This window comes from Moschus berezovskii, chromosome 14 (assembly GCF_049115385.1).
Source record: "Moschus berezovskii isolate FMDL1 chromosome 14, NW_MosBer_1.0, whole genome shotgun sequence".
Taxonomy (NCBI): domain Eukaryota; kingdom Metazoa; phylum Chordata; class Mammalia; order Artiodactyla; family Moschidae; genus Moschus; species Moschus berezovskii.
The window spans coordinates 67,690,563-67,710,897 of NC_142473.1; the positions used below are offsets into that span (position 1 = coordinate 67,690,563).

Genomic DNA, 20,335 nt, shown 5'->3' on the forward strand with positions numbered 1-20,335 from the left:
TTGGAAGGACTGATGCTGAAGCTGAAACTGCAATACTTTGCCCACCTCATGCGACGAGTTGACTCACTGGAAAAGACTCTGATGCTGGGAAAGGTTGGGGGCTGGAGGAGAAGGGGACGACCGAGAATGAGATGGCTGGATGGCATCACCGACTCTGTGGACATGAGTTTGAGTGAACTCCGGGAGTTGGTGATGGACAGGGAGGCCTGGCGTGCTGTGCTTCATGGGGTCGCGGAGAGTCGGACATGACTGAGCGACTGAACTGAACTGAACTAAGAATAAAGTACATTATTTAGGGTATAATTTACCCCAAAAGGGGTAAATCTATCATTCCTGATAAATTATGAGCCATTCAGTAATTTCTAAGTCTGCTTACTAAGAGAAAATTAGGAAGTTGCCTAGATTTCACTGACTACTACAGATACTGGATAATTTAAGTTCTCAGTAATGGAACTTTTCCCTTAGGAACTTAAACAAAAACAAGAATATTGTCATTTAAAAATAACTTTTCAACAGCCCCCCCCACACACACACCTGCAGTTAGAGCCCTCCAAATTGTCATAAAGCTTTCTTTCTATTTGTATCTGAGCAATGCAGACAAGTCCTTAATACTCTAACAGAACACCACAACTATCAGCAGGACCCAACTGCTTACTACAATCTTCCCCTTGACCCACTGGCAAAATCCTACTCCATATTTAAGGATAGTATTAGCAGGAGCCAAACTAGCAGAAGCTTCTACTGACTTGGTTTAAGGATCTTGTTTAAATTTGATAGTTCTATATGCTGAACAAGCCTGGACACTTAGTAAAAACACATTTCGCAGCAAGCAGGCTTACTTCCTATGAATTTTTTATTACTTTCTCCCTCATACATTTCAACTCAGTGCTATCCTCTAAAGATTGCTACCCTTTTCCTAATTACCCAAAGAAGAGGAATTTCACGAGATCTAGCCTCTGTTCAAACAAGCACTATGCCTCAAGTGGATTTATTAAAAACTCCTAGAAAATCTGGGTTTAATATTGCGTGCTTAATCGTTCAGTCATGTCTGACTCTGCGACCCCATAGACTATAGTCTGCCAGGCTTCTCTGTTCATGGGGATTCTCCAGGCAACAATACTGGAGTGGGTTGCCATGCCCTCCTCCAGGGGATCTTCCCAACCCAGGGATTGAACCCAGGTCTTATCTGTTGATATATAATTTTCTGAAACTGAAATGGTAACTATCAGGTAAGATATACTGTAAGAGTCTCAACTGATCCCTAAAACAAGACTCTTTCCGTTCCGTTCAGTTGCTCAGTCGTGTCCGACTCTTTGCGACCCCGTGGACTGTAGCCTACGAGGCTTCTCCGTCCATGGGATTTTCCAGGCAAGAATACTGGAGTGGGTTACCATTTCCTTCTCCAGGGGATCTTCCCGACCCAGGGATCGAACCCGGGTCTCCCGCATTGGAGGCAGATGCTTTAACCTCTGAGCCACCAGGGAAGCCCCAAGACTCTTTACCAGAGGTAAAACCAGCCCATATGACAATACTTACCCACTCAGCAGAGTTTGCTAAGTGTCAAGAGATAACAGAGTTAACATAAAACCATCAATAATATCAAGGTTATTTGGAATAGTATTTGGAGGAGACCATGATTTTGTAATACTGTAAAAACAATGAGAGTTTCTAATATCAATAGGATTACCAATTAAAATGAACAACAGTTATTAAGTACTCTAATGCTTCCTAAAGAGGTGGCTATCATGAACCCACACTATACAGGATAATAAAGCCTAAAGGAAATATCCCAGTTTATCTTTATGACACACAGGCAGCCCTCAGTTAGCTCCTGGCCCAATGATACTCTAAAAAGCTAAATCTTCCTGGAGATAACAACAACAACAACAAACAACACTATTCTGGAATGTCCACAACTGGCTCCAGAGTCTGAAAAGAATACATGGTTGTAAAATACAAGAGAATCCCTGACACTTTCAGGACAGACACTTGGTGGCACCAGAGAACCTCAATGGAACTCTGCAAACATTTACAAGAAACTACCCATCGGAACAAGGACATATTAAAAACTATATTCAATTAGCATTGGCGGGGTAATTTTAATAAGATTTTTGAGGATGTCTCTGGTGCAAATCTTATGTCTCTCTCACAATCCTAGTAAAATTGTTATCCTTCTAAACCCAAGCTTCGGGACCCCCCCACTGAACGTGTCCAAATGGATTTCCTAAAATTAACCCTTGCAAAGGCTTCTGAATGTGTTCTGATCATTGGTTACTACTTTTCTGGATGAATTGAAACTTTTTCTTGAGAGAGAGCTATAATTATGAGAGTAGGAAAAAATTACTTGATTTTGTACTCCCAATATGAGTATTTCCAGTAACAGAGGCACTTTCTACTGGACGTGTTATTAGGGAATTTTGCAAAGTCTTGTCATTTATTTGGATATTTCATTGTCCCAATCATTTCCAATCATGAGGAAAAGTAGAAAGTTACTGGCATCTTAAATCTGACATTCTTGAACTGCTGTGACCAAGAAGGTTATGTCTAACGCTCAAGACCATTAAGTCCACACTCTCCTACACTCACTGGCTTTCACCATACACATCTGTCAGAGCTTACCACATGAAACTGGCTACTGATACTCCAACCTTGGACATTTTCTTACTTTGGATAAATGAGCAAAGTATTATACTCCAAGGATTCAGGAAATATACTGCATAGTCTTATCACCATCTCATGTAAATTGCCTTTCCTCTACATGATCTAAAATGCAGATCAAAGCTGAGAGAATTCATTACTCATTAGACCTGCCCTGCAAGAAATGATAAAAGGAGACCTGCAGGTTGAAATGAAAGGACACAAAAGAGTCCATATAAAGAAATAAAAATCTCAATAAAGGTAAATACATGAGAAATTTATAAAAGCTTGTATTACTCCAACAATTTTTTGTTTCTACATGATTTAAGAAACTAATACTTTAAAAATTATTAGACTAAAAGCTAGTATTACTGTAACTTTGATTTGTAACTCCACATTTGTTTTCTATGTAATTCAGAGACTAGGGAATTCCCTGGTGGTCCAGTGGTTAAGACTCCATGCTCCCAATGCAAGGGGCCTAGGTTCAATCTCTAGTCAGGGAACTAGAGCCTGACTGCTGCAACTAAAGATCCTGCAAGCCATAATGAAGATCCCACATGTAGCAACAAAGATCTTATGTGTCACAACGAAGACCCAGTGCAGCCAAATAAATAAATAAATATTGTTAAAAATCTATGATGTTGTTATTATTATTAAAAAAATTCAGAGATTAATACATATTTAAAACTACTAGCTTATTCTCTTGAGCACACAATATATAAAGATGTGATTCTGTAATGTCAACAACTGAAAGAGGTGCAGATAGAGCTATAAAGGAACAGAGCACTTATATGTCAACGCTAACCTGATGCATATTCAAATCAGAGTGCTATGATGATAGATGCTACTGTAATCCCTATGGTGACCAAAGGGAAATAGCTGGAGAACACACACAAAGGAAATGAGAAAGGAATTCAAACATCTCACCATAAAAAATCAACTAAACACAAAAGATGATGGTAATCAGGAAATGAGGGACAAAAATCTATCAGATACATGCAAAATGTACAGCAAAATGATAGAAGTTAGTCATTTCTTATTAGTAATCACTTGTCTCTCATCAAAAGACAAACACTGGAAGAATGCATAGAAAATGTGATCCAACTTTATGCTATCTACAAGAGACTAACTTTAGATCTAAAGACAAATATGTTAAAATAAAAAAATGGAAAAAGATATTCCACCAAAATACCAACCAACCAACCAAACAAAAAAGTGGACTTTAAATTATAAAAAGTTACAATAGACATAGAAAGACATTATATATTCATAAAACATTCAATAAGGGAAAAGATAACAATCATAAACATTTATGAACCAAATGACAGACCATCAAAATATATGAAGCAAAAATGGATAGAACTGAAGTGATAAATAGTTCTACAATAACAGTTGAAGACTTCAACACCTCATTCTCAAAAACAGAACAGCCAGACAGAAGATAACCAAGGAAACAGAGGAGACTGGAATAACACAGTAAACAACTTAGATCGAGGAGACATAAATAGAACACTCTACCCCAAAACAAAATATACATTCTTCTCAAGTGCACATTGGACATTTTTCCAGGACAGACCATATGCTAGGCCATAAATTAACCTGCAATACATTTTGACTGCATTCAAAGTATCCTCTCTGATCACAATGGGAAGAAGTTAGAAATCAGTAACAGAAGGAAAACTAGAAAACCCATATATTTGTGAAAATTAAAGAACAAACTCTTAAACAACTGTGATTAAAGAAATCACAAGGAAAATTAGAAAATAAAGGACAAATGAAAACAAAAATACAAAATACCAAAACTGATGGGATGCAGCAAAAGACATGCTAATGGGAACATTTATAACTATAAATACTTACATTAAAAAACAAGAAAGGTCTCAAATCAACAACTTAACTTTACACTTGATAAAGAGAAGAACAAACTAAACCCTAAGTTAGCCAGAGAAAGAAAATAACAAAGATCAGAGCAGAGATAAACAAAATAGAGACTAGAAAAGCAATAGAGAGGGCTTCCCTGGTGGCTCAGTGGTAAAGAAACAGCCTGCCAATGCAAGAGACACAGGTTCGAGACACGGGTTTAATCCCTAATCTGGGAAAATTCCACATGCTGTGGAGCAACTAACCGCATGCACCACAACTACTGAGCCTGTGCTCTAGTCTGTGAGCTGCAACCGCTGAAGCCCAAGCGCCCTAGAGCCCACACTCCACAACAACAGAACGCACTGCAGTGAGACACTGGTGCACGCAACTGGAGGGGGCCCTGCTCTCCGCAGCCTGACAAAAGCCCACGCAGAAACTGAGACTCAACACAGCCAAAAACAAATTTAAAACTTTTAGAAAAGAAAAACAGAGAAAATCAGTGAAATTAAAAGTTGGCTCTTTGAAAAGTTAACGAAACTGACAAACATTTACCTAGATGGACTGGGCTTCCCTGGTGACCCATATGGTAAAGAATCTGCCTGCAATGAGGCAGACCTGGGTTCAAGCCCTGAAATGGGAAGATTCCCTGGAGGAGGGCATGGCAACTTACTCCAGTATTCTTGTCTGGTGAATCCCCATGGACAGAGGAGCCTGGAGAGCCTCAGTTCATGGGGTTGCAAAGAGTCAGACATGACTGACCGACTAAACACAGAACAGATGGATTAAGAAAAAAAGAAAAGGCCCAAATTTTGAAAGTGTTCAAATTTCAAAAATGAAAGTGGGGACATTACTACTGATTCTGCAGAAATAATAAGTATTATAAGAGTACTTTGAACTGCAAGGAAATCCAACCAGTCCATCCTAAAGGAGATCAGTCCTGGGTGTTCATTGGGAGGACTGACGTTGAAACTGAAACTCCAATACTCTGGCCACCTGATGCAAAGAGCTGACTCATTTGAAAAGACCCTGATGCTGGGAAAGATTCAAGGCAGGATTCAAAAGAGGATGAGATGATTGGATGGCATCACCGACTCAATGGACTTGAGTTTGGGTAAACTGCAGGAGTTGGTGATGGACAGGGAGGTCTGGCATGTTGCGGTTCATGGGGTCACAAAGAGTCAGACATGACTGAGCGACTGAACTGAACTGATAAGAGCACTATGAACAATTGTATGCCAACAAACTGGGTAACCTAGAAGAAATGTAGAATTCCTAGAAATGCAAAACCTACTAAATAACAAAGAAACAGAAAAATTTAATAGACCTACAACTATAAGGACTTCCCTGATGGCTCAGACAGTAAAGTGTCTGCCTACAATGCGGGAGTTGTGGGTTCAATCCCTGGGTCAGGAAGATCTCCTGGAGAAGGAAATGGCAACCCACTCCAGTATTCTTGCCTGGAAAATCCCATGGATGGAGGAGCCTGGGAGGCTACAATCCATGGAGTCACAAAGAGTCAGACACGACTGAGTGACTTCACTTTAGCTTTAGCTTATAACTGTTAAGGAGATAGAATCTGTAATTTAAAAAAAAAAAAAAAAAAACTCCCAACACAGAAAAGCCCTGAGCCTGATCAAACATTTAAAGAAGAATTAACAGCTGCTGCTGCTAAGTCACTTCAATCGTGTCCGACTCTGTGTGACCCCATAGATGGAAGCCCACCAGGCTCCCCCATCCCTGGGATTCTCCAGGCAACAACACTGGAGTGGGTTGCCATTTCCTTCTCCAATGTGTGAAAGTGAAAAGTGAAAGTGACGTCGTCAGTCGTGTCCGACCCTTAGCAACCCCACGGACTGCAGCCTACCAGGCTCCTCCATCCATGGGATTTTCTAGGCAATAGTACTGGGGTGGCTTGCTATTGCCTTCTCCAAGAATTAACAGCAACCCTCCTCAAACTCTTCCAAAGAGTTGAAAACGAAGGAACACTTCCTAACTCAAGCTTTTAAGCCAGTATTACCTTGATACCAAAGCCAGATGAAAAAACATATCAGAAAAAGAATACTATAGACCAATACCCCTAGAAAACAGTGATACATTTCTCAAAAAAAAAAAAAAAAAACCCACCACCAGAAAACTGAATTCAGAAGTATATTAAAAGGATCATACACCATAACCAAGTAGGATTTATCCTTGGGATAAGAAGAGTTCAATACACAAAAAGTCAAACAATGCAATAAACCACATTAACACAATGAAGGGGGAAAAAAGCACACAATCATCTCAACTTATGAAATAAAAAGGAAATGACAAAATTCAATACCCTTTCATGATTAAAAAAAAAAAACTCAACAAACTAGGAAAAGAAGAAAACTACTTCAACATAATAAAAGCCATATTTGAAAACCCCACATGAACATAATACTCAATGGTAAAGGACTGAAAGCTTTTCCTCTAAGGTTAGGAAGAAAGCAAGGATACCCACTTTTACAGCTTCTACTCAACACAGTATTGGAAGCCTTAGTCAAAGCAATGAGGCAAGAAAAATAAATCCAGTTTGGAAAAGAAAAAGTAGAATTATCTGTCTGCAGGTCTTATATGTACAAAACCCTAATGATTCCACAAAATAAATTGAATAATTGAATTTAGCAAAGTAATAAATACAGTCACACCAAAATCAGTTGCATGTTCAATACAAAGAACAACCCAAAAATGAAATTAAGAAAACAGTTACATTTACAATAGCACTAACAAGAATAAAATACATAGAAATTAACTCAACCAAGGGGATAAAAGACCTGTATAATGAAAACTACAAAACAGTGCCAAAAGAAATTAAATAAAACATAAAAAATGTAAACACATCCTTTGTGCTGGGATTAGAAAGTTTCATGCTAGTAAGATGTCAATACTATCCAAAGTTTTCTATAGATTCAATGTAATCTCTATCAGAATTCCAATGATATTTTTTCAGAAATAGAAAAACTTATCCTAAAATTCAAATGAAATCTCAAGGAAGCCCAAAGAGTCAAATAATCTTGAAAAAGAAGAACAAAGCTCGAGGATTCACATGTCCTGATTTCAAAATTACTGGAAAGCTCAAGGAATCAAAACAGTGTAGTACTGGCATAAAGAAAGACACATGGACTAGTGGAACAAAATAAAGAGCCCAGAAATAAGCCCTCTTACATAGTCAAATATTTTTGACAAAGGTGCGAAGATCATTCAATGGGGAAAGAACAGTCTCTCCAACCAAAGGTTCTAGAAAAACTGGATACACACATGCAAAAGAATGAAGCTGAACCCTTACCTAAAAGTTCATTTTTTATGAACTCAACCAAAACACCCAACCAACCTGTTAATAAAGCAAAACCATGTTTATTAGAATTCACTGCAGTAACCGAGGACTACCTTGACAGAGTCTTCAGTTAAGATCACTTCAGTTACCCAGTCATGTCCGACTCTGCAACGCCATGCATTGCAGCACGCCCGGCCTCCATGTCCATCACCAACTCCCAGAATTTACTCAAACTCATGTCCAATGAGTCGGTGATGCCATCCAACCATCTCATCCTCTATTGTCCCCTTCTCCTCCCACCATCAACCTTTCACCCATCAGGGTTTTTTCAAATGAGTCAGTTCTTCGCATCAGGTGGCCAAAGTATCGGAGTTTCAGCTTCAACATCAGTCCTACCAATGAAGACCCAGGACTGATCTCCTTTAGGATGGACTGGTTGGATCTCCTTGCAGTCCAAGGGACTCTCAAGAGTCTTCTCCAGCACCACAGTTCAAAAGCATCAATTGATCGGTGCTCAGCTTTCTTTATACGCCAACACTCACATCCATACATGACTACTGGAAAAACCTTGATTAGCCTTGATTAGATGGACCTTTGTTGGCAAAGTAATATCTCTGCTTTTTAATATGCTGTCTAGGTTAGTCATAACTTTTCTTCCAAGGAGTAAGCGTCTTTTTATTTCATGGCTGCATTCACCGTCTGTTTTCTGAATGTTGAGCTTTAAGCCAAATTTTTCACTCTCCTCTTTCACTTTCATCAAGAAGCTCTTTAGATCTTCACTTTCTGCCATAAGGGTGGTGTCATCTGCATATCTGAGGTTATAAATATTTTTCCCGGCAATCTTGATTCCAGCTTCTGTTTCATCCAGCCCAGCGTTTCTCATGATGCACTCTGCATATAAGTTAAATAAGCAGGGTGACAATATTTAGCCTTGACGTACTCCTTTTCCTATTTGGAACCAGTCTGCTGTTCTATGTCCAGTTCTAACTGCTGCTTCCTCACCTGCATACAGGTTTCTCAAGAGGCAGGTCAGGTGGTCTGGGATTCCCATCTCTTTCAGAATGTTCCACAGTTTATTGTGATCCACACAGTCAAAGGCTTTGGCATAGTCAATAAAGCAGAAGTAGATGTTTTTCTGGAACTCTTGCTTTTTCGATGATCCAACAGATGTTGGCAATTTGATCTCTGATTCCTCTTACCTTTTCTAAATCCAGCTTGGACATCTGGAAGTTCACAGTTCACGTATAGATAAAGCCTGGCTTGGAGAATATTGAGCATTACTTTACTAGTGTGTCAGATGAGTGCAATTGTGTGGTAGTTTGATCATTCTTTGGCATTGCCTTTCTTAGAGATCGGAATGAAAACTGACCTTTTCCAGTCCTGTGGCCACTGCTGAGTTTTCCAAATTTGCTGGCATATTCAGTGCAGCACTTTCACAGCAGCATCTTTCAGGATTTGAAATAGCTCAACTGGAATTCCATCCCCTCCACTAGCTTTGTTTGTAGTGATGCTTCCTAAGGCCCACTTGACTTCACATTCCAGAATGTCTGGCTCTAGGTGAGTGATCACACCATCGGGATTATCTGGGTTGTGAAGATCTTTTTTGTATAGTTCTTCTGTGTATTCTTACCACCTCTTCTTAATATCTTCTGCTTCTGTTAGGTCCATACCATTTCTGTCCTTTATCGAGCCCATCTTTGCATGAAATGTTCCCTTGGTATCTCTAATTTTCTTGAAGAGATCTCTAGTCTTTCTCATTCTATTGTTTTCCTCTATTTCTTTGCACTGACCACTGAGGAAGGCTTTCTTATCTCTCCTTGCCATTCTTTGGAACTCTGCATTCAGAGGGTATATCTTTCCTTTTCTCCTTTGCTTTTCGCTTCTCTTCTTCTCACAGCTATTTGTAAGCCCTCCTCAGACAGCCATTTTGCTTTTTTGCATTTCTTTTTCTTGGGGATGTTCTTGATCCCTGTCTCCTGTACAATGTCACAAACCTCCATCCATAGTATATCAGGCACTCTATCAGATCTAGACAGAGTCTTAGCAGTATCTCAAAAGCGACATGTTAGAATTGGGTTATAGAGAAAGTTATGGGACCTATGTATTTTGGGAAATTCAATAAGACACTCTTAATTTACATTGCCAATAAGAAAACATGAAAGTTCTACTTTTCTACAAGTTCGTAAAATAAGGAAGAAATCTGGTTTCATTTTGCTTCAGATGGTACCCAGTTCTAATAGCATTTCTTGAAAAATCTACTTTTCCCCACAGATTTGAAAAGCCACCTTTCAGTTCAGTTCAGTTCAGTTGCTCAGTCGTGTCCAACTCTTTGAGATCCCATGGACTGCAGCATTCCAGGCCTCCCTGTCCATCGCGAACTCCCAGAGCTTACTCAAACTCACGTCCATTGAGTTGGTGATGTCATCTAACCATCTCATCCTCTGTCGTCCCCTTCTCCTCCCATATTCAATCTTTCCCAGCATCAGGGTCTTTTCAAAATAAGTCACTTCTTTGCATCAGGTGGCCAAACTATTGGAGTTTCAGCTTCAACATCAGTCCTACCAATGAATATTCAGGACTGAATTCCTTTAGGATGGACTGGTTGCATCTCCTTGTAGTCCAAGGGAATCTCAAGAGTCTTCTCCAACACCACAGTTCAAAAGCATCAATTCTTTGGCGCTCAGCTTTCTTTATAGAACAACTCTCACATCCATACGTGACTACCAGAAAAACCATAGCTTTGACTAGATGGACCTTTGTTGGCAAAGTAATGTCTCTGCTTTTTAATATGCTGTCTAGGTCAGTCATAACTTTTCTTCCAAGGAGCAAGCGTCTTTTAATTTCATGACTGCAGTCACCATCTGCAGTGATTTTGGAGCTGAAGAAAATAAAGTCTGTCACTGTTTCCACTGTTTCCCCATCTGTTTGCCATGAAATAATGGGACCAGATGCCATGATCTTAGTTTTCTGAATGTTGCATTTTAAGCCAACCTTTTTACTCTCCTCTTTCACTTTCATTAAGAGGGCTCTTTAGTTCTTTGCTTTATGCCATAAGGGTGGTGTCATCTGCATATCTGAGGTGATTGATATTTCTCCTGGCAATCTTGATTCCAGCTTGTGTTTCATCCAGTACAGCATTTCTCATGTTGTACTCTGCATATAAGTTAAATAAGCAGGGTGACAATATACAGCCTTGACATACTCCTTTCCCAATTTGGAACCAGTGTTGTTCCGTGTCCAGTTCTAACTGTTGCTTCCTGACCTGCATACAGGTTTCTTAAGAGGCAGGTCAGGTGGTCTGGGATTCCCATCTCTTTCAGAATGTTCCACAGTTTATTGTGATCCACACAGTTAAAGGTTTTGGCATAGTCAATGAGGCAGAAATAGATGTTTTTCTGGAACTCTCTTGCTTTCTCCATGATCCAGCGGACGTTGGCAATTTGATCTCTGGTGCCTCTGCCTTTTCTAAAACCTGCTTGAACATCTGGGAGTTCACGGTTCACATATTGCTGAAGTCTGGCTTGGAGAATTTTGAGCATGACTTACCCAGACACTAAATTATCTCATGTATTTGGATCTATTTCTGGACTCTGTTATATTCTATCTGTTCATGTACACTACCAAGCTATTTCAATTATTGCAGCTTTAAAATGTTTAACATTCTAGACGGACTATTTCATCCTCTTTCTTTTCAAAACTTTCCCAGCCACTTTTTTCAATTTTATTTCCACATAATCCTTAGAGTCAGTGTAAGTATCCCATATACACAAGTGGTATTTTAAACTGGACTGTATTAAACCCCTGATTAACTTAAGGATTTTTATAACTTTCGACTGTTGATGCTCTCTATTCAAAACAAGATATGACTTTACATTCTGAAATACGCTTGGAAGTTTAAATTGTATTTGGAATTTACCTGTTTTTTCCTCTCCACAGACAGGTTTCTTTATTTCAGACCTGTCCCTCATGTAACCCAACTCTGTTTACTCCCATTTCTACACAACCTTGTCGATCTGTCTGGCTTCAAAATTCCCATCGTAGGCCTATCCTCTCTATTATGTGAATTCTGAGTCTGACATGTTGTCTCTAAGTTCCTGTTTCAAAACTGCCTAAAACTGAAAAGAAGGGCCATCTTGATAAAGCTTTCAGTTTTTAGCTGTTAAAATTACTTTGCTGGAAAGGCAAGAGAAGCACTATCAAAAATGCTTCTATATGGATAAGGATCAAAAGAGAATCCGATTTTTAAAATATTGGTTATAATATGTAATAATAGCCTAGGAAAACATGGTACTATTATGAGGTTTCATTTCTTAAAAAATACTTTGACTCTTCTATAATATATAATATGTTTTTCAGATATGAAATAATTCACAATAGTTTCCAGAGTTATCCTTTGCTATTTTCTTATTAGAAAGCCTGAAAAAAAAAAAGGTTATTCTGTTTTCTGGAAGCCCAAATGTTATTAACAGTTTTAGCTGTAATTTCTTGGAGACTCTCTAAAATGATGCACAACTCTCCAAACATTATTTTTTGGAAATTTAAAAATTAGCTTTACAAGTAAGGATTAAAATACATTTTAAATAAAATGATAATCAGAGGAGGAAATACTCACATTTTGCCATTTAAGTTCTTGTGTCTCCATAATAATTTTACCGATCTGCTCTTCATACTGAGTTTCTGCTTCCTAAGTCAAAAAGAAGAAAAATGCTAGTAAATGAGGACTTGAAAATTTCCAGTTTTGGTTCATTCTAGAACTGGACATGGAACAATAGACTGGTTCCAAATAGGAAAAGGAGTACGTTAAGGTTGTATATTGTCACTCTGCTTATTTAACTTATATGCAGAGTACATCATGAGGAACGCTGGGCTGGAAGAAGCACAAGCTGGAATCAAGGTTGCCAGGAGAAATATTAATAACCTCTGATATGCAGATGACACCACCCTTATGGCAGAAAGTGAAGAAAAACTCAAAAGCCTCTTGATAAAAGTGAAAGAGGAGAATGAAAAATTTGGCTTGAAGCTCAACATTCAGAAAACGAAGATCATGGCATCCGGTCCCATCACTTCATTGGAAACAGATGGGGAAACAGTGGAAACAGTGTCAGACTTTATTTTTTTGGGCTACAAAATCACTGCAGAGGCTGATTGCAGCCATGAAATTAAAAGACGCTTACTCCTTGGAAGGAAAGTTATGACCAACCTAGATAGTATATTAAAAAGCAGAGACATTACTTTGCCAACAAAGGTCCATCTAGTCAAGGCTATGGTATTTCCAGTGATCATGTATGGATGTGAGAGTTGGACTGTGAAGAAAGCTGAGAGCCGAAGAATTGATGCTTTTGAACTGTGGTGTTGGAGAAAACTCTTGAGAGTCCCTTGGACTGCAAGGAGATCCAACCAGTCCATTCTAAAGGAGATCAATCCTGGGTGTTCATTGGAAGGTCTGATGCTAAAGCTGAAACTCCAATACTTTGGCCACCTCATGCGAAGAGTTGACTCACTGGAAAAGACTCTGATGCTGGGAGGGATTGGGGGCAGGAGGAGTCAGGGACAACAGAGAATGAGATGGCTGGATGGCATCACTGACTCGATGAACATGAGTTTGAGTGAACTCCGGGAGCTGGTGATGGAAAGGGAGGCCTGCGTGCTGTGATTCATGGGGTCGCAGAGAGTCGAACACGACTGAGGACTGAATTGAACTGAAAGAGATAAAACAACAACATCTTCCCACCCTTACGACAAGAAAAAAAAATTGGAAGATTTGCAAGTTAAATAGTTAAATCCATCAGAGAACTGAGGTCCCATATCAACCAAGTAATCCAAAATCTGGATTGAGACAGATGCCTGCAGGGAGAAAAGAACCACAGCATTTGCTTACCTGGGACATAAGCCACTGAGTACTGATAGGAAAACAGCTACAAGTCCTTAATACATTTCTAAAGGCAGAGCATGGGCTGGTGTAAGAAGATTAATCTCCTAGAGAAATAAGGAGGTTAATGCTTTCTGACAGGTTTTTCTTCCATGAAACCCACCAGGTGCTTACAGAGAAGGAGGGAAAGAATCTGAGAAAATTTTCCCCTGTGGTACTGGTTGGAGAGGAGAAGAGCAGTCACAAGCCATCTTCCCTAAATCCCCTACAGACCGAAAACTTAATCTTCAGGGGAAAGGACAATCAAAAGTACATCTAAGGACACTAGTGGAAAACCTCTGTAGCTAGGAAAAGGAATCAACTGACAACACTAAAAACTTACTTAGACAAGACTATCTTTCTTATCTCCTTGAAAGAACAAAACCCTTAATCTACGGGGGTAGGGCAATAAAAACTGTAGCATGAGAGCACTTGTGGAAACTCACTGAAGCTGAGAGAAGGCTAGAAAAATAAAACAACAGTTCTATCACTGGGGCAGGGAAAGGAATACATGCTAGGCCTACCATTAAACACCGAAGAGGGATCAGAATTCTAGTGAAGGCTTCACCTTGAGAATTCAGGTTCACCAAAGACTGAGGGCTTAATAGAAACGTCAGAAAATGCTCCTATTCCCTACCTGACACCACCACCCAACTAATTAGGGTCAAATTAAAAACAGTGAGATATAGCTGGAGAGCTGCAAAGACAGACCCGCTCTGGGAAGCAGCACAAAGAGACCCAAAATTAAGGGAGGAAGTCTAAAGTCAACGAGGAAGCAGTTATTTAGAAAAACTCTGATTTTGTTTAAAATATTGTAATACTCTTGAATTTGTCCACACAATAAACACAAGTATCACTAGAGAAATCTGAAGCTTCTATTGAAAACTTTGACAGGTAGACTTGATAGGGGACTGGCTGATGTTAAAGGACTGTCACCACACACACATATACTCACACACGGCTCTTCTGCAAAGACTGAGAGGTTTTCTTGTTTGTTTTGCTTCCAGGTATTTTAGGCTATCTCTGTCAGACAAAGCACTAGCTCATCACTAAGCTAAGAACATGACACATATGACAAAAACTTAAGACTTAAAATTATTTCAGAAAAGTCACTAAACAAACAGTGACAAAAACAAACAGCAACCCTGTAGAGAAGCAGGAATCTTATTTCCAGAGTTGTCACATACTCAAAATGCCAATTTCTCAACAAAATGTCCATTTCTCAACAAAAAATTATAAGGCATCCAGGTAAACAGAAGAGTGATTCATACACAGGTAAAAAACCAAACAAACAATTTAATAGTAACCGTTCCTAAGCAAATACAGACAATGGACCTAGACAGACTTTAAATCAATAATTTTAAGTATGTTCAAAATGCTAAAAGAAACCATGTACAGAAGTTCTATAACCATTAAAAAGTTAAGGGAATGCTACAAACAAGTTTATGCTCATAAATGTGACAACTTACAGAGACAGACCAATTATTCCAAAACGACAAACTACCAAACTTCAACTAAGGAGATAAATAAAATCTTCAACAGCTCAATAACCATAAATTCAAAAGCTCCTAAAAAATAAATTTCTTTCTTAGGAAACAGTTTTTCTTTAAGTGTGAACATTTAGGCTATTCCATGAATATTAGAAATATTTATTTTTTGATACTTTGTACTTAATCAAACCAAGAAACCCTCTGAAAGAGTGATTAATATTGTATTAGACAATATGAAAAATTGAATTGGGCCATTTCGTAGGAGGTGGATTATGAGTTTGAAAAGGAGAATAAAAGTACCCAGTTACAGTTTTGGCTACTTGGACAAGAGCCTGCTATATATACTACATCCCTAAATCTGTTCAGGGTCAAGAATTGAAGAGGCCTGACCAATACACAGTCCATCGTGCAAAACTACAGCCTGAAGCAAGTACTTTAAAAAAAGCATGTCACTTTCTAAAGGTTATAAAGAGTAAATAAACCAGCAAATTACTCCTCTTTTATTGTTTTTGTAAAAACAATAAAATCCTTGTAGTCCTAAGGCAGCTAATAAAAAATAAACACTTTAAGGTTTAGTTTTTAAAACCTTTTTTAAGGTTCTATATTATTGGATATTTTATTGAAGTTACATATGGGATTTCCTTGCCAAATTTATCATATTTTTTTCTCATTGATAATTTATTAATGCTTTTTTAAAAACTGCCTGAAGAATGAATAAAAGTGAAAAGTTCAAATAAAATTTAAATAATAATTTTTAATAAAAAGTAAGAAATTATATCAAAATCCTAACATAGTAGAAGTATATTATAATGTTATCTTTCAGCAATGTGGATAACACTCATTTTCCCAGTTTTCCATGTAGTTCAAGATGCAGATTCTACAAGTCATTATAATTGCAAAAGGGTTACGACAGCACAACTAATTTTATGGAGAACTGAAATGCTGCTTAGTGTGATTTACCACATTGCATGCATGTCCAGTTGGTCAGCTGTGTACAACTTTTTTGACCCCATGGACTGTAGCCCACCAGGCTCCTCTGTCCATGGGACTATCCCAGAGAGAATTACACTATCAATTACCCAGTTTCCTTCCTACTAATTTCCTTAGCAAATCATTGTTTTTTTTTTTTTTTGGTCGCATCCCACCAAAAAGTCAAATGACCCAAAAATGAAGGAAAAAAAGAGACAACAGAAACAGATCTACGGGTCCATATATTTGAGTCTATAGACATTGTTATTCAGTCACTAGGTCGTGTCCAATTCTTTGCAACCCCATATACTGCATCATGCCAGGCTTTCCTGTCCTTCACTATCTCCCAGAGTTTGCTTAAACTCACACCTACTGAGTCAGTGAGGCTATCCAACCATCTCATCCTTCGTTGCTCCCTTCTCCTGCCCTCAATCTTTCCCAGCATCAGGGTCTTTTCCCAATGAGTCAGCTCTTCCCATCAGGTGGTATTGGAGCTTTAGTCCAATGAATATTCAGAGGATTTCCTTTAGGACTGACTGGTTTGATCTCCTTGCTGTCCAAGTAACTCAAGAGGCTTCTCCAGCACCACAGTTTGAAAGCATCAATTCTTGCCTTCTTTATGGTCGGAGTCTCACGTCCATACATGACTACCGGAAAAACCATAGCTTTAGCTATACAGACCTTTGTCGGCAAAGTGATATCTCTGCTTTTTAATATGTTGTCTAGATTTGTCACAGCTTTCCTTCCAAGGAGTAAGCGTCTTTTAATTTCATGGCTGCAGTCACCGTCTACAGTGATTTGATTTTGGAGCCCAAGAAGATAAAATTTGTTACTGTTTCCACTTTTCCCCCATCTATTTTCCATGAAGTGGTGGAACTGGATGCCATGATCTTAGTTCTTTGAACGTTGAGTTTTAAGCCAGCTTTTTCACTCTCTTCTTTCACTCTTATCAGGAGCTCTTTAGTCCCTCTTTGCTTTATTCCATTAGAGTGATATCATCTGCATATCTGAGGTTGTTGATATTTCTCCCAGTAATCTTGACTCCAGCTTGTGAGTCAGCCTGGCATTTTGCATGATGTACTCTGCATATAAATTAAATAAGCAGGGTGACAATATACATCCTTGATGTACTCCTTTCCAAATTTTGAACCAGTCCATTGTTCCATGTCTGATTCTAACTATTGCTTCTTGACCTACATACAGGTTTCTCAGGAGACAGGTAAGGTGGTCTGGTAATCCCATTTCTTTAAGAATTTTCCACAGTTTGTTGTTAATTCACACCGTCAAAGGCTTTAGCATAGTCAATGAAACAGAAGTAGATGTTTTTCTGGAATTCACCTTTTCTGTGATCCAATAGATATTGGCAACTTGATCTCTTTTTCCTCACCTTTTCTAAATCCAGCTTGTACATCTAGATGTGCTCAGTTCATGTACGGCTGAAGCCTACCTTGAAGGATTTTGAGCATTACCTTGCTAGCACATGAAATGAGCACAGCTGTGTGGTAGTTTGAACATTCTTTGGCACTGTCTGTCTTTGGGATTGGAATGAAAACTGACCTTTTCCAATCCTGTGGCCACTGCTGAGTTTTCCAAATTTGCTGGCATACTGAGTGTAGCACTTTCCCAGCATCATCTTTTAGAATTTGAAATAGCTCAGCTGGAATTCAATCACTTACACTACCTTTGTTCATAATGCTGCTTCCTGAGGCCCACTTGACTTCACATTCCAGGATGTTTAGCTCCAGATGAGTGACTACACCATCAGAGTTTGTTGTTTAGTTGCTAAGTCATATCTGACTCTTGGTGACTCCCATCGATTGTAGCCTGCCAGGCTCCTCTGTCCACGGGATTCTTCAGGCAAGAATACTGGAGTGGGTTGCCATTTCCTTCTCCAGGGAATCTTCCCGACCCAGGGACTGAACCCATGTCTCCTGCATGCAGGGAGATTCTTTATCACCTGAGCCACCAGTAAAGCTTATCTGGGTCATTAAGATCTTTTTTGTATAGTTCTGTGTATTCTGTGCTTCCCTGGTGGCTCAGAGGTTAAAGCGTCTGCCTCCAATGCGGGAGACCCAGGTTCGATCCCTGGGTCGGGAAGATCCCCTGGAGAAAGAAATGGTAACCCACTCCAGTACTCTTGCCTGGAGAATCCCATAGACAGAGAAGCCTGGTAGGCTACAGTCCACGGGGTCGCAAAGAGTCGGACACGACTGAGCGACTTCACTCTGTGTATTCTGCCACCACTTCTTAATATCTTCTGCTTCTTAGGTCCTTTCTGTCCTTTACTGTGTCTATCTTTGTATGAAATGTTCCCTTGGTATCTCCAATTTTCTTAAAGAGATCTCTAGTCTTTCCCATTCTATTGTTTTTCCCCATTACTTTGCATTGTTCATTTAAGGTTTGCATATCCCTCCTTGCTCTTCTCTGGAACTCTGCACTCAGTTAGGTATATATTTCCCTTTCTCCGCTGCCTTTTGTCTCTCTTCTTTTTTCAGCTATTCATAAGGCCTCCTCAGACAACCATTTTGCCTTCTCGCATTTCTTTTCCTTGGGGGTGGTTCTGGTCACTGCTTCCTATACAATGTTACAAACCTTCATCCATAGGTCTTCAGGCATTCTGTCTACCAGATCGAATCCCTTGAATCTATTCATCACCTCTACTATATAATCATAGGGGATTTAAGTCATACCTGAATGGCCTAGTGATTTTCCCTACTTTCTTCAATTTAAGCGTGAATTTTGAAAAAGAAACTCATGATCTGAGCCACAGTCAGTTCCCGATCTTGTTTTTGCTGACTCTATAGAGTTTCTCCATCTTCGGCTGCAAAGAATATAATCAATCAGATTTAAATATTGACCCTCTGGTGATGTCCATGTGTAGAGTTGTCTTTTGTGTTGTTGGAAGAGGGTGTTTGCTATGACCAATGTGTTCTCTTGGCAAAACTCTGTTAGCCTTTGTGCTGGTTCATTTTGTACTACAAGGCCAAACTTGCCTGTTATCCCAGATATCTCTTGACTTCCTACTTGTGCATTCCAGACCCCTATGATGAAAAGTATATCTTTTTTAAGTGTTAGTTCTAGAAAGTCTTGTAGGTCTTCACAGAACCGTTCAACTTCAGCTTCTTTGGTCTTTAATGGTTGGGGCACAGACTTGGGTTACTGTGATATTGAGTGGTTTGCCTTGGAAATGAAAAGAGATCATTCTGTTGGTTTTGAGATTGTAGCCAAGTACTGCATTTCAGACTCTTCTGTTGACTATAAGGACTATTCCAATGCTTCTAAGGGATTCTTGCCCACATTAGTAGATATAATGGTTATCTGAATTAAAATCACCCATTCCTGTCCATTTTAGTTCACTGATTCCTAAAATGTCAACATTTACTCACATCATCTCCTGCTTGACCATGTCCAATTTATCTTGATTCATGAACCTAACATTCTAGGTTCCTATGCAATACTGTTCTTTATAGCCTCAGATTTTACTTTCACCACCAGACACATCCACAGCTGAGTGTCATTTCAACTTTGGCCCAGACTTCATTCTTTCTGGAGCTATTTCTCTGCTCTTCCCCAGTGGCATTTCTGGACACCTACCAACCTGGGGTCTCATACTCTGGAGTCATATCTTTTTGCTTTTTCATACTGTTCATAGATATAAATACTATATATAGATACAGACTTTAAATACATGAAACTATATGCAAGAAACTAAATGATAATATCAATTTCAGCAGAGGAATGAAAGTTATAAAAGAAGAACCAAATGAAAATATTAGGACTGAAAATATAAGAAGGAAAATTAAGAACTCAATAGATTGACCTAATCAGTAACTACATAAACTGAAAATTCATTAACTGAAAGGAAGGGGAAAAAATAACCAGACTGAAATATGTACAGAAAAAGAAAAAGGAGAGGGAAAATGCAGACAAAAAATAATAATTATATAGAAGATTTGAACAAGATTGACAAGGTTGACCAAATTCACAGTCATTCTATATTGCACCCAAGAAAGACAGAATACATATTATATATTTTTCAAGTTCATCTCTGTTGGCTTATTCACCAAACTTGATTATATGCTTGACTAGAGAACAAATCCCATGGATGGAGGAGCCTGGTAGGCTGCAGTCCGTGGGGTCGCTAAGGGTCGGAAACGACTGAGCGACTTCACT

The 20,335-nt window shown here is 38.9% G+C and overlaps 1 protein-coding gene across 2 annotated transcripts in view; it reads right to left on the reverse strand.

The window, feature by feature from the left end:
* CCDC73 (coiled-coil domain containing 73) overlaps positions 1 to 20,335 on the reverse strand; it is a 125,237-nt gene that overhangs the window by 87,962 nt on the left and 16,940 nt on the right. For both annotated transcript variants that reach the window (XM_088843224.1, XM_055423787.2), the window contains one exon: positions 12,408 to 12,479. In XM_088843224.1, coding sequence (XP_088699350.1) covers positions 12,408 to 12,479 — 72 coding nt within the window. The remainder of the gene's footprint in view (positions 1 to 12,407; positions 12,480 to 20,335) is intronic.